Source organism: Trachemys scripta, chromosome 1, assembly GCF_013100865.1.
Source record: "Trachemys scripta elegans isolate TJP31775 chromosome 1, CAS_Tse_1.0, whole genome shotgun sequence".
Lineage (NCBI taxonomy): Eukaryota > Metazoa > Chordata > Testudines > Emydidae > Trachemys > Trachemys scripta.
The window spans coordinates 239,181,887-239,197,364 of record NC_048298.1 but is presented as its reverse complement, the minus strand read 5'-3'; the positions used below and the strand labels follow the sequence as shown (position 1 = coordinate 239,197,364).

The 15,478-nt window shown below is 42.1% G+C and overlaps 1 protein-coding gene across 1 annotated transcript in view; it reads right to left on the bottom strand.

Annotated features, from left to right (window-relative positions):
• Positions 1-15,478, bottom strand: part of TUBGCP3 (tubulin gamma complex associated protein 3) — a 122,613-nt gene that overhangs the window by 50,732 nt on the left and 56,403 nt on the right. The window contains exons 10-12 of the mRNA XM_034758143.1: positions 12,749-12,881; positions 7,948-8,114; positions 42-152 (exon numbers count right to left, since the gene is read on the bottom strand). Of these exons, the coding sequence (XP_034614034.1) occupies positions 42-152; positions 7,948-8,114; positions 12,749-12,881 (411 nt within the window). The remainder of the gene's footprint in view (positions 1-41; positions 153-7,947; positions 8,115-12,748; positions 12,882-15,478) is intronic.

The window sequence follows — 15,478 nt, the reverse complement described above, 5'->3', positions numbered from 1 at the left end:
CAAAGGGTCAATGTAACATCAAACAATCCTTTTTCCCATACCTTTTTTGATTGATCCATTGTAATGAATGAAGGGATCATTGATTTTCTTAAAGTGTACTTGTCATGCCACAACCGGTCTGCTTTAACTGTAGGATCTGAAGCTACAAAAAACTGCAGGTTGACAGAAGCATTAGATATAAAAGGAATTAACCTGGCATTATGTTTCACACACATACACCCACTTTTGTATTTCATTTCTAAGTGGAGACATATTACATATACATGTTTATTTATAGTCCCATGTCAAGCAGGTGTTATCACCTAGATCGCAGGCCCTGGTTCTCATGGGAGACTTTAATCACCCTGATATCTGCTGGGAGAGCAATACAGCGGTGCACAGGCAATCCAGGAAATTTTTGGATAGTGTAGGGGACAATTTCCTGGTGCAAGTGCTGGAGGAACCAACTAGGGGCAAAGCTTTTCTTGACCTGCTACTCACAAACAGAGAAGAATTAGTAGGGGAAGCAAAAGTGGATGGGAACCTGGGAGGCAGTGACCATGAGATGGTCGAGTTCAGGATCCTTACACAGGGAAGAAAGGAGAGCAGCAGAATACGGACCCTGGACTTCAGAAAAGCAGACTTTGACTCCCTCAGGGAACAGATGGGCAGGATCCCCTGGGAGAATAACATGAAGGGCAAAGAGGTCCAGGACAGCTGGCTGTATTTTAAAGAATCCTTATTGAGGTTGCAGGAACAAACCATCCCGATGTGTAGAAAGAATAGTAAATATGGCAGGCGACCAGCTTGGCTAAACAATGAAATCCTTGCTGATCTTAAACGCAAAAAAGAAGCTTACAAGAAGTGGAAGATTGGACAATTGACCAGGGAGGAGTATAAAAATATTGCTCAGGCGTGCAGGAGTGAAATCAGAAAGGCCAAATCACACTTGGAGTTGCAGTTAGCAAGAGATGTTAAGAGTAACAAGAAGGGTTTCTTCAGGTATGTTAGCAACAAGAAGAAAATCAAGGAAAGTGTGGGCCCCTTACTGAATGAGGGAGGCAACCTAGTGACCGAGGATGTGGAAAAAGCTAATATACTCAATGATTTTTTTGCCTCTGTCTTCACGAACAAGGTCAGCTCCCAGACTGCTGCACTGGGCAGTACAGCATGGGGAGAAGGTGACCAGCCCTCTGTGGAGAAAGAAGTGGTTCGGGACTATTTAGAAAAACTGGACGTGCACAAGTCCATGGGGGCCGGATGCGCTGCATCCGAGGGTGCTAAAGGAGTTGGCGGGTGAGATTGCAGAGCCATTAGCCATTATTTTTGAAAACTCATGGCGATCGGGGGAGGTCCCAGATGACTGGAAAAAGGCTAATGTAGTGCCCATCTTTAAAAAAGGGAAGAAGGAGGATCCGGGGAACTACAGGCCAGTCAGCCTCACCTCAGTCCCTGGAAAAATCATGGAGCAGGTCCTCAAGGAATCAATTATGAAACATTTAGAGGAGAGGAAAGTGATCAGGAACAGTCAGCATGGATTCACCAAGGGGAAGTCGTGCCTGACTAACCTAATTACCTTCTATGATGAGATAACTGGCTCTGTGGATGAGGGGAAAGCAGTGGATGTGTTATTCCTTGACTTTAGCAAAGCTTTTGATACGGTCTCCCACAGTATTCTTGCCGCCAAGTTAAAGAAGTATGGGCTGGATGAATGGACTGTAAGGTGGATAGAAAGCTGGCTAGATCGTCAGGCTCAACGGGTAGTGATCAATGGCTCTATGTCTAGTTGGCAGCCGGTTTCAAGCGGAGTGCCCCAAGGGGCGGTCCTGGGGCCGGTTTTGTTTAATATCTTTATTAATGATCTGGAGGATGGTGTGGACTGCACTCTCAGCAAGTTTGCAGATGACACTAAACTAGGAGGCATGGTAGATACACTAGAGGGTAGGGATCGGATACAGAGGGACCTAGACAAATTAGAAGATTGGGCCGAAAAAAACCTGATGAGGTTCAACAAGGACAAGTGCAGATCCTGCACTTAGGGCGGAAGAATCCCATGCACTGCTACAGACTAGGGACCGAATGGCTAGGTAGCAGTTCTGCAGAAAAGGACCTAGGGGTCACAGTGGACGAGAAGCTGGATATGAGTCAACAGTGTGCTCTTGTTGCCAAGAAGGCTAACGGCATTTTGGGCTGTATAAGTAGGGGCATTGCCAGCAGATCGAGGGACGTGATCGTTCCCCTTTATTCGACATTGGTGAGGCCTCATCTGGAATACTGTGTCCAGTTTTGGGCCCCACACTACAAGAAGGATGTGGAAAAACTGGAAAGAGTCCAGAGGAGGGCAACAAAAATGATTAGGGGTCTGGAGCACATGACTTATGAGGAGAGGCTGAGGGAACTGGGATTGTTTAGTCTCCAGAAGAGAAGAATGAGGGGGGATTTGATAGCAGCCTTCAACTACCTGAAGGGGGGTTCCAAAGAGGATGGAGCTCGGCTGTTCTCAGTGGTGGCAGATGACAGAACAAGGAGCAATGGTCTCAAGTTGCAGTGGGGGAGGTCCAGGTTGGATATCAGGAAAAACTATTTCACTAGGAGGGTGGTGAAACACTGGAATGCGTTACCTAGGGAGGTGGTGGAGTCTCCTTCTTTGGAGGTTTTTAAGGCCCGGCTTGACAAAGCCCTGGCTGGGATGATTTAGCTGGGAATTGGTCCTGCTTTGAGCAGGGGGTTGGACTAGATGACCTCTTGAGGTCCCTTCCAACTCTGATATTCTATGATTCTATGATCATTGCCTTCGGGATTTTTTGGGGAGTGGATTTCTTTTATTTTGTTGTTTCCTTGAATAGTGCATGCACATACTACATAGAAATCAAACTGTATTTTTGTATAAGCATTTTGGTACTTTTATGCTGTGTGGGCAGTGTTTTGGCACCACTGTTTTTGCTGGACAGCAGCATTTTGGCGCACAAAAAGAGCTGTAGCTGAATCCACCAAGACTAGCTCATTATTTCTCCTGAGCTTCTTGTCAGAAGGATCTTTCGAGGAAGCTATGCCCCCTATGGGAAGAGCCTGTGATATGCACAAAAAGGACCACATCTCTGGTCTCTCAGACTCTCTGACAGGTGGTTAAAAGCCAGCATGTTGCCAGATGCTCTCTTTGCCCAGAGTCTTCTTCAGTGAAAAGGCCTTTTGACTTGAATAGTCTGTTCACAGAGATCTGAAGTCTTCAATGGCAAAGACCCTGGCTTGATCTGGAGGAGCCTCCATCTGGGAGGGCATATACTGGATCTGACTCAGATATGATCTCTTTCATGTGGGCCATTCTGCCTAACCAGTCCCTAGTTGCAAAGGATGAGGCCCATGAGAAGTCAGGAGTTTGGAAGGAGGTAGCTCCCTTTCTGGGCTGTCTCGTCCCAATTAAGTTCTTTAAACAAGGACTCACAGATCTATCATAAAAGGGTTTAACTGGGAAGAAAGTCAGGATCAGGCAGCTACCCGCAATAATATAACAAAGAGCAATAGCCCAGATTGCAGACTCTTCCAAGCCCCTCCTGCACCTTCCAATACCCTCTACCTCAAATATGAGTGAGAGATATACAGATATGATAGTGATGTGAGGGAAAACTGGTCTGTTTGTAATGGTGCAGTCTGAAGAAGGAGCTCTAACACTTTCATCCCCACAAGGGCAGAGTTAAGGTTGTGATGCATTGTCAGTAGTGAGGTGTGTAGAGGGCATGCACAATCAGATGCCTTAACTTACAATTTCTTGTTCTTTGGAATTGGTGTTAAGTATGTTATTTACAGACTAACCTTAATTAACACATAACGTACTGTTTTATGTATTTTCTTATTTACTCAGATTCTGAAGGGGCTGTGTGGCAGGGCAGGGGTAAAACCCCCTTTTAAAGCCCTGCCAAAATGCTGGCTGCAGCCTGCTCTCTGGCCAGGAGGCCAGGTGTAGAGATGCAGGTACTCAGCAGGGAGCCCAGCTGCAAGCCCTAACGAGGGCTGGCTCAGAGGAATATGCTGAGCTAAGTAGTGACAGCTGGTCTGGAGCAGGAGAGGGCTATAAAAGCCCTGGGCAAACCTCAGTGGGGAAGCTAGCCTGGGAGGAGACAGGAGGGCAGTATCTCTGTCTCCTTACCAACAAGGAAGCCTGAAGGGCCAGGAGACCCTGGGGAGGGTCTGTGGGGCACTAACTGTTGGGGGATCTGGGAACTGCACAAGCACTGTAAGTAAAGACACTTGGGTGATCCAGCAAAAGAAGGCGTGGAAGGCTCTTTATTATACCAGCCTAAACACAGGGTGCAGGCACAAAAGTGGGAGAGCCTGCTCGGACCCTGTGACAGACTGACAACACAGCAATAGCTACATTAATTAAAAAACAAAAACAAAAAAAACAAAACAGGATCTGCTGCTGAGCCAGCTGGGGCACTTTCATGAAGATCATAGTATTTGGTAAGTTAGCTGCTGCTTTGTCGGTTCTTGTTCTTCATTAAACTTTGTTGGTTGATTAGTAGATTGACAGAATCCAGGAAAGATGATGTAACAGGAATACACCACATTCTCATGAAACCTGAATGTGTCTACATAGGAGTTTGTAAAGTGCCTAACAGAAGTTTCCAAACTGTGATTCATGGAGAGCTGACTGGCCACATAGTACTGGTTCTCCTACTTATAGCCAACTGCTAAATTTCATTAAAAACAGATAGGAACTTATAATATAATTTCCTAATGTTACTTTTTCAGGTAAGCAGGCATGCTAAATTGCAATTAGGCAAGCAATGTGATCACAAGACACTGTCTCCATTAAGATGTGGTCTACACTACCAAAGAGTTTGAGAATTCCTGGCTTACCACATTTTGGACTACACTTTAAATAGTAAGTGCCACATTCTGTATTCAAATTGGGTGGGCTTCTGTTGGGTTGGTGATCTAGAATGCTGAGGTTTCCATCTTGTTCTCAACCAAGTGTAATTGATGCAAAGATGCCTGTGCGAGCCTGCAGAAAGCCAAAAATAGTTCTGGGAAATGTGACCTGACACATTCATCTCAATGGCGTGCCCACGGAGGAAAATTTAAACGTCAAAATTATTCTCAGTGCTGATCAAAACATATAAGAAAGAAGACTGACAGTCATATCATGAAGTCCTTCACAATCTACTCAGTAGCAACTCAACTTGGTGCCACTAGGGTATGGCACTTTGAAGAGTACCATCAGTTTCTTCCTCTGAATAAACCTGACCTGTAGAGCTAGAAGGCTAGATGTGAGGAGCAGAGGCCAAGGGAATGAGAAACTCATCAAGGGGGAAGTCAATCACTCTGAGGCCAGAACAATATCCAAGCCCTATCCCCACATAACCAAAGTGGCCTCCCCTAGAGAAGCCAGATAGCTTTGTCCCTATCGCTAGTAGTTGCTGCTCCTCCTCCCCACTCCTCTTCTGGAGGGTTTTAGCAGACATCATTGCATCAGTTACAATATAAGTCATATTTTCAAGCTTTTCTTTGTAGCCATGAATGTTTACGAAGATATTTTTAAATGAAATAGATTTTGCTGCTGTGACATGACTGAGCCAGGGGTTTTAGGCAGATACCTATTCTGCCTAGGCCTTAATCCAGCTTTGCCCACAAATGTAAATGAACGCCAGTGAGTGGGAGCCAAGGTCTGAGAAGCCCAGCAGTGGATATGCTGTTAGTGACATCTTGTGTGGGTGGAGCTTCAGAGAAAGCCTCCAATATTTCTCCCCCCAATTTGAGTCTGACTATATGAATATTCAGATCACCAGCTGTATCTATACTTAAATACCTTATCAGAACATCTTAGTAATTTAAAAATTAATAATCTGATTTTTTATTATCTTAACTTTTTTGTGACAGAATTACAACTGACAAACTAGACATATGTAAATATACAGTGGTATTTAGCATGGATTTACAAAGACCAACTATAGAAACTATTAAGAAATGATAGTCTATTTTACTATGTATATAAACCAAAACACTCAGATTATTTTATTTTTCAAGAATGCCTGAATATTTCACATAATGAGGCTAGGAGCAGTCTGTAAGATGCTTATAGTGTTATATTGCACTGAGACAACACACTACCCCAAGAATTAGAAATTTAAAAATTTACTCAACCAAGAGATTAGGTATAAAGTAATGCTTTTCATTTATTGGTTATTCCTTTAACCATAAGGGCTAATATTTTATAGGCAACATATAGACCCATCTTTAAGTGGCATGGAACTAGATCTTGACCAATATGAACGAGAAATGTAATTTAAAAAAAGAAAAACCTTAGACAATTCAGTCACTTCTGGAAGTTATGAAAACAATGCTTCCTCTAAGGGCAAAGTAAAATGCAATTACTGTATCTAGAAAACATCCAGTAGCAAACACAAAGACAGAAATGCATTTTAGATTATAATTAATCCCATGAAAATACAGAGCTTGAAGAGGGGGGGCGGGGGGGGGGGGGAGAAGAGAGAGACAAGGTCAGACTATAACTGCAATATACTTTTATTTTATTGATTCATTTTCCACTCAAGGTCTTTGATTTTCATTATTATATCACACACAAAGAACCACAGAAAAAATAAGAACTCATCATACAATTTTACTGCTAGACAAATGCCAAGGCCTCCCAACTAAAAACAGATATTAAAAAATGATAATTTTCTTATTAAAGGAACAAATTTTCAAATATTAGATTCATTAATATGGATTGTGAAGGATCCCATCTTCCACTTATCAAGCAAGTGGACCTTACTGGGGAGGAGAATTTTTTCAAAATGCCACTGCTAGCAAGACATATGGCCTTCAGACAAAATGTAAGCTGTAAGTCCAACACACCACAGTAAGCAATTGTTTATTTTCAGTATTTAAGAGGCATTATCAATCTAAGTGCACATGTAAATTTAAAGAAGCTACTTGCAAAAAGTTGACAACTAATAAGTGACAGTGTCAATCACTTATGAGTTTAATTTTTTACTTGATATATGGCAGAGGAGAGGGGACAAGTTACTTTTAATACTTTTGAAAGGTGTCAGCCCTAAAGACTGAAGTTCTCTATTTATCCACATAATAGATAAGGCTTCCCTACGTTGACCCTAGAGACCAACTCTGGATGACACTAATTCATTCTCTACGCTCATTTAATTTTTGACTCCAATATAGAATCATAGAAATTGAAGAGGTTATTTAGTCCACGGTTAACAATCTCAGAAGAGTTTAAGTAACTCAGTGCCTAATTCTTTTAAAAATGGAGTTTAGGCTCCTAAATCTCATTGAAACTCAAAATAAGATTATATAAACCGAGTTGTAGCCTGGCAAGGAGAAAAGCAAGCGTGAGGATGATTGAGGTAAGTGTAAACAGGTACAGTTAACAGTGAAGTGCCAATGAGATCTACGAATAAAAAGCCTTATATAAAAGTTGAATACTCTGATTATTAATTTTGTTAAATGATAGAATAAGGAGGTACTATGAAGGTGACAGTACATGAATAACTAGAACAAGGATGCATTTTATAGGAATCTATTACTGCAGAAGTCAAAGCAAATTTTGTAGGAAGAGAAATAGTCAAACCTTATACTTCAGGCACAAAATGGATTGCTTACAAGAGTTGGAACAACTTTTGTACACCATAATGTGATGAGTACATTTTCCAGAAAGATTGAGAGGGTCTGGGCTTTCTCTAACAGGTTTTTTTTGCCACAAGTAGAGGCAGCATGCTGGACTTGATGGATCAGTTATCCAATTCAGACAGGTCATTACTACATGTAGTTTAGTCACATACACAGTAAGTTACACAGGCCATTTCATACTCTAAAATAATGTTGTGCAACTGAACTATTCTTATGCTCATAATGGGTTCAATCCTGCAGTTCTCACTCAAATGTATCATTGATTTTTACTCAAATAAGAACTCGAAAAGGTATCAATATTACTAGTTATATATAACTTACTTCATGGTATGTGTCCTCCAGCTCCCCATCATAAATCCAGCGGTAAAGGAAATTCAAGACAGGATGGGACACTAGGCCAAGAATGTGTTGTACCAGGGATCTCATATAGGGATCTCCTGTTTTAGTATAGGCATGGACAGCTGATGCTAGTTCACCACCTTTTCTTCCTATGGAGACAAAAGTAGACAGGTGAAGGAAAGAGAGCAGGTTCTGATTACACTGCTCTACAGCCAAAATGCTTCTGAAATAAATGTAATCAAACTTTACTAATTCTGGGCCACTGAGAACGAAAATGATGCTTAAAATTGTTGATTGGCTCTAGTTTTCAAGATATGCTATTGGGTCAGTATATACAACCCTTGACTTGGGAATGGCGGAGGATAACTGAGTTATAAAGGGAAGGGATCTCAATTTAAACCAGAAATGACTAAAATACATCTTTGACTGGATCTATGAATAAATCTATGACTGGGTTTGGATAATACTTGCTTTTTAGGCAAAACAATGAATGACGCAATCTGAAGCTGGTATTGAGTCAGACATGATATGAATTGCATTATGTTATTCCTAGAAGTCATGGATGATGCAATCATAACGAAGCTTACATCACTCTGCTGAACAAATTGCCCCATACCAGCTCTAGAAATCATACAGTGTTGTGCTCTCTTATTTGTCAGTGTTTGATTTTGCAAAGGGACATATTTCTGTTTAGCCGAAGTGAGCAGAGATGCCTCGTACTTGCGTGAACAGTGCAGATAACTTCTGCTATGTTTGTGGTGAAGTGACTTTTGCATCACAAAAGTGCAGTATACCCACTATGGTTAAGAAAGCCTATCACCTTTCTTTTGGCTGCAAAATTGGAGATCAGGACAAGAGGTGGGCCCCATACATATGCTGCAATACTTGTGCAACAAATCTTCGCCAGTGGTTGAACAGGAAAAGGAAATCTATGCCTTTTGCAGTGCCAATGATTTGAAGAGAGCCATCAGATCATACCAGCAATTGTTACTTCTGCATGGTGCCTCCAGTTGGGAAAGGTGTGTCAAAGAAGAAAAAGTGGACTGTGCATTATCCATTCCATCAGCTATACACCCAGTACCCCACGGAGAAGGACTGCCAGTTCCTGATGCACCAGAATCATTCTCACTTGAGTCAGACGAGGAAGAGGAAGAGGATGAAACTTCTGGTCCTGAACCATCAATGTCACAGGACCCACATTTTCTCCCATCCTCCTCCTCTGAACCACACCTCATAACACAAGGTGAACTGAATGACTTGTCAGGGATTTGGAACTACCCAAGAGTAAGGCAGAGCTGTTGGGCTCCAGACTACAGCAGTGGAATCTCCTGGCAGGTGATGTTAGGGTTTCCATGTTCCGTGACCGTCAAAAGGATCTTGTCCCATTCTTCTTCATGGAAGGTGATCTTGTAGCCTGCAACAACATCGATGGTGTGATGGCAGCCCTCAACATCGTTCACGATCCAGATGAGTGGAGACTGTTCATTGATTCATCGAAGACGAGTCTTAAAGCTGTTTTACTGCATAATGGCAATGTTTTGCCATCAATTCCAGTTGGTCATGCAGTCCATATGAAGGAAACCTATGACAACATGAAACAACTTTTGAGGTGCATAAACTATGACCAACATCATCAGTGGCAGCTTTGTGGCGATTTGAAGGTTGTTGCTCTCTTGCTTGGTCTGCAGACTGGATACACAAAGTACTGCTGTTTTCTCTGCGAATGGGATAGTTGTGCAAGAGATTCCCACTACATCAAGAAAGATTGGCCACTCCGACAGTCATTGGAGCCTGGGAGGAAAAGTGTTCGGCATCCACCACTTGTTGAATCAAGGAAGATTTTGTTACCACCCTTACACATCAAGCTGGGTCTGATGAAGAACTTTGTCAAGGCCATTGACAAAACACAAGCAGCTTTCAAGTACCTCCGTGGAAAATTTCCAAGGTTAAGTGAAGCTAAGATAAAGGAAGGCGTCTTTGTTGGTCCTCAGATTCATGAACTTCTTGAGATGATGCATTTGACCATGCACTGCGTGGCAAGGAAAAGACGGCATGGAAAGCCTTCCAGTTAGTGGCAATAAATTTTCTCGGAAACAACAAGGCAGACAACTACAGGTTGTTGGTGGAAAACCTCCTCAAGGCATACAAAAGCCTGGTTGCAACATGTCACTAAAGATACATTTTTTGCACTCTCATCTAGATTTTTTTCCACCGAACTGCAGAGCAGTGAGTGACGAGCACGGCAAGCGATTTCACCAGGACATTGCAACAACGGAGAAATGCTATCAGGGCAAATGGAGCCCATCAATGTTTGCAGACTATTGCTGGACAGTGACAAGAGATGCTCCATTTAATGAATACAAGAGACAAGCCAAGAAGCGCCGAGTAGACACTGAATAGGACTAAACTATGTACATAATTTTTTTTGCCTTTTGTTTCATAATAAATTTTATTTATATAACCCTTTTGCTGATTTTTAAAGTGTTACATAAACAGGACAGGTGAAATATTATCATGTAAAGCAACCATAAACACATGAAAAGACCTAGGTTTACAATTTATGATTAAAACTCTACTATCTACACAATATACATAGACATAAAATGTAAAAAAACTTAAATATCTTAGAGATGGTAGCCAGTTGTTTTGTCATATTTGACTTCAGCACATCAAAATACATAATAAATAGCACATTTTATCTCTGAAGCAGACGACTTCTCAAAAATTGTAGACCAGCGTTATGTACTTTATACTTCAAAAATAACTTTCTTCAGGCCTTGATGATGACTAACTGTATGTCTGTCCATCTCTGACCTTGTTATACAGCAATTTTAAATCCAACACATATAAACATTTAGGCTATGTCTACAATGCATGCGTCTTGCAGCAGTGCTTAGGGTATATGTAGCTACATACTATGGGGAAAAGCAGACTGCAGTCACACAGGGGTGTGTGGCTACACATGTCAGTGGAAGGCTCTGGCAGCGCAGAGGCATAGGGAAAGTCTTGGCAGCAGGGAGTTGCTGGAACCTTTCCCTGCTGCCTCCCCCTGCTAGAGCTTTTTCCCCACAGTAGTAAAAGGCTCTGGCAGCTCCCTGGAAAAGACTGGCAGTAGAGAGGCAGTCTAGATGAAGGCGGTGCAGCTTGTGCAAGTAGAGAGCCATTTATGGTACATACCCAGGTACACCACATGGTTCCCATGTGTCTTTATTCTACTCACCTAAGCAGTGCCTCACCATCTACACTGCTGTTTATACCCTTGCTGGGGATAAGGGTATGTACTCTACACACCACCAAAAGGAATGTGCAATGTAGACATACATTTAGAATTATGACAATTAAAAAAAACATTAGAAGGAAGATTTAAATATCAAACTTAAATCTGTATTTTAACATGTTTGGACACATCCACTGATAAGCTCTGGTTGTTTTATGCCACCCTGAAGCAAGCAAGATCAAGCATGCCAGTTAGTTTTTGCTTTATACTACTCTGGTGAAGCAAGCCAACCATAAACCCTGCTTGAGGTTACATTTCAATTTCCTCTCTCGTCCTCTAAATTATCCTTGCCTCTTGCACCTCCCTACATTCCCGTGTGCAGCATGCATGCACAGAGTTCTCCTGCTCTCTCCAATCCTTCCTATCTTCCCCTTCAGTTTCCTCCTTTGTCTTGCAATCTGAGTAGCTTTACTGCAATCACTAGCTTTTGAAATAAAATACACCGCTACCTCAATATAACACCACCAGATATAACACAAATTTGGATATAACGCAGTAAAGCAGTGCTCCGGGGGGCGCACTCTGGTGGATCAAAGCAAGTTCAATATAACGCGGTTTCACCTATAATACGGTAAGATTTTTTGGCTCCCGAGGACAGTGTTATATCGAGGTAGAGGTGTATTTAGGATTAATGGTCTCTCTTTACTGTTATGTCGCATAAGTGAAAGTTTGTCAGCACAGACTGCTACATAAAATCTTTTTCTTCAGAAAAGCTCAATGAACTACCCTCTTACAAAATCATTTCTCACTGTTCTCTCTGGTACCGAGGCCATATGCATTCTTCCATTAAGAAATGGTTTCAAAATGGCCATAGCCTCCCACTGTTTCCAATGGGAGTGAAGCCAAACTTTCCTCAGGGCAGACTATATACCCTCTATACCAGAGGAATACTCAGACTCACTACAGCAATGGGAGATGGCAGCCATTTTGAAAGAGCATAGCTCTTAGTGTAATTCTCTGAAGCCGAACATTAATCTTCAGGCTCCACAGAGTAAGAAACCTTCAGTTATGAAGAACATGAAAAAGTGACCATTAACCCTAATTTTTTTTCAAATGTATCCTGTACAAGAGATTTCAGTGAGTTTTAGTTAGATGGGCAGTTTGAAGAATCTGCATTATTTTGATGAGAAGAAAGCTTCCATTTCTGCACAAATAGCCTGGTAACCAGCAACAACAGGAAAAGAAATAAAGTATATAATAATTTAAAATGTGTTTTTAGTAAGTAAATTTACAAAAGTATGTGAGAGTATTACTATGGTTATGTAAATATCTATTTAAAATGCTGAAGATAGTCTGGTGGATCTACTGCTTACAGACTTGTTTGAAGGGAAGGTGAACATTTTTACCTGGTCTTCAACCAGCCACATCACTACCAGATGTCTACTAGTTTAATCTCAAATATAATTAATTTAATATAACTGGCATCCATGCTTGGCATGCACAATCACTCCTGAAGTTACAAAACTTTAAAAAATAAAGAAATATTTAAAAAAAAAAATAACAGACCTTGACAGTGATCGACAAGTGCTGCAAGTGTCTTGAGTCTTATTTTAGGATCATATGTCCATACTAGAAGACGACGAAGTGTTAAACTGCTCTCAAGTCCCAAATTTACACCCTGATCATCTTCAAGTTGCAGCTGATCAAATTAAAACACACAGGCATAGTCAAAACACAGCATTCAAATACTGGCAGCAAAATAGATATTCTATATTTTTGTTCTGAAGTTAGCTTCGTTTAGTTTTTTTATTACATGAAACTAGTCAATACATACATTTTAATCATAAAATTCTTAGGCTAAAACTTCATAGACTGACATAAGAAGAAACCAAGAATCAAGTGTAGATGAAAGCACAGCGCAAAATGTAAAAATAATGGATCTGACAGAAGAAAGAGGGTAGGGAAGACACGACGGTATGCAACAGAAGCATCAGACAGCTTGATGGATAGGTAGTTACAAAAGCAGCAAAGGACAGAGAAACAATGCTGAAGGATAGCAGGTGGTAACCGGAGAGGCTATTCAGAGAACGAGTGGAAAGAGAACAAAATGTGTAAAACAAAAATCCTGAGAGCAACAGAATGAATAGTGAAATTTCTACCATGACAGCAGCAGCTTGATTTTAATTCTGCATGGGACAAAGCCTCTTGAAATTTTCCTCCAAAAGTCACCACAACAAAGCAAATAAGTTAACTACAAAGTTTAAAGATGGAGTACTATTAATATATAGGAGCCTAAGTCACTTCTGGAAATGGAACTTGGGTGCTTTTGAAAAAGTTTTACTTCAGATTTAATGAACAGTGCTTAATGAAGGTGTGAATTGAAATTCATGTGGCTGCTCTGCAAATCTTCCCTAAGGGCATCTGCTTAAAACATACACAGAAGCAGCTGTATCGTATATGGGTGGGCGCCAACCCCTGTTAATAAGGGGACCCTAACCTGACACTACACAAGCAAATACACGAAGAAATACATAGCTGTAGAGTGGAAGAACGCATTGGACAAGATGATGGTATGCCAAAATTGCAGCTAATGGCCTTTCAGGGACAGAACTAACTCCTTGAGGTGTCACAAATAATCCATATAAAGGAACACAGGAGGACCTGGAACAACCCCTGTAATAATCGCCCAAGTAAAGAAACTCTTCCATCTCGGACCTTAGCCCTTGGGAAGGGCAAGTGCCTAGACTGGAAAAGAACCTCTTATTCTTGTAGAGCAAAAGAGGACAGAGCTAGTAAAGAGTCCATCATCGAGGTAGCCAAATATAACAATTCTAGATCAGGGGAGAGGATACTCTCAAGTGTCTGAGACAGCAGGTCTGGTGTTGGATGAAAGCTACGTGGCGACTCTTGGGGGAAGTGTACCAGAAAAAATCAGCATACGAGAGCTGTCTGGACTACACTGATGCATTCAGAAGAATTTTTACACTGCCTCTGTGGATTTTTTGTAGGAGTCTGGATCCGAGAGGCTTTGGAGGGAATGCCTATAAAAAGGTCTTTGCACCAATCCAGGAGGAATGAATCTGTGAGGGACTCCTGATCTATACTTGCTCTTGAGCAAAAGTCATGACACACTGTTTTCGCTGGTGGTGAAGATCTATTGCATGTGTTCTCCAAGGGCAGAAGTAATCGTAAACCACTGATGTTTTTAGAGATCAGTCACTGGTCTTGTCATCTTCTGCACAGGGAGCCTGCCTGGACATTTTGTACTCCCAGTAAGAGTAGCGCTATCAGATGAATGCAATAGCGATGCACTGTGTGTGGGAGGTAGGGCTACTCTGCTCTTCAGGGTCACGTGATATTGCAGGTGCTCTCTGCCTTAGTCTGCCAGGTGTGGCTGCTTGCTTGGAGCAGAGTACCCTGTGCTGTAAGGTTGGCAGGAGTCTCTAATCGATCAACAAAACAGCAATTCAGGATTTGGACCGACCGACCAACCAAACAAGCTTCAAAATAAAAGCACTTAGGACAAGGCCCTGGCCTGACTGCAGAATCCATGTGTGTAAATCTTGGAAGCAGGTTCCCCATCCTAGTTTGGAGGTATCTGTCATGAAGTATAGGCAGGATGAATGGACTATAAAGGTGGATAGAAAGCTGGCTAGCTCATTGGGCTCAATGGGCAGTGATCAATGGCTCCATGTCTAGTTGGCAGCCGATATCAAGCGGAGTGCCCCAAGGGTCGGTTTTGTTCATTAATGAGCTGGAGGATGGCATGGACTGCACTCTCAGCAAGTTTGCAGATGACACTAAACTGGGAGGAGTGGTAGATACGCTGGAGGGTAGGGATAGGACCTAGACGAATTAGAGGATTGGGCCAAAAGAAACCTGATGAGGTTCAACAAGGACAAGTGCAGAGTCCTGCACTTAGGACAGAAGAATCCCATGCACTGCCACAGACTAGGGACTGAATGGCTAGGTAGCAGTTCTGCAGAAAAGGCACTAGGGGTCATGGTGGACGAGGAGCTGGATATGAGTCAACAGTGTGCCCTTGTTGCCAAGGCGGCTAACGGCATTTTGGGCAGTATAAGTAGGGGCACTGCCAGCAGAACGAGAGACGTGATCATTCCCCTCTATTCGACATTGTGAGGCCTCACCTGGAGTAGTGTGTCCAGTTTTGGGCCCCACACTACAAGAAGGATGTGGAAAAGTTGGAAAGAGTCCAGCGGAGGGCAACAAAAAATGAGTAGGGGGCTGGAGCACATGACTTATGAGGAGAGGCTGAGGGACCTGGGATTGTTTAGT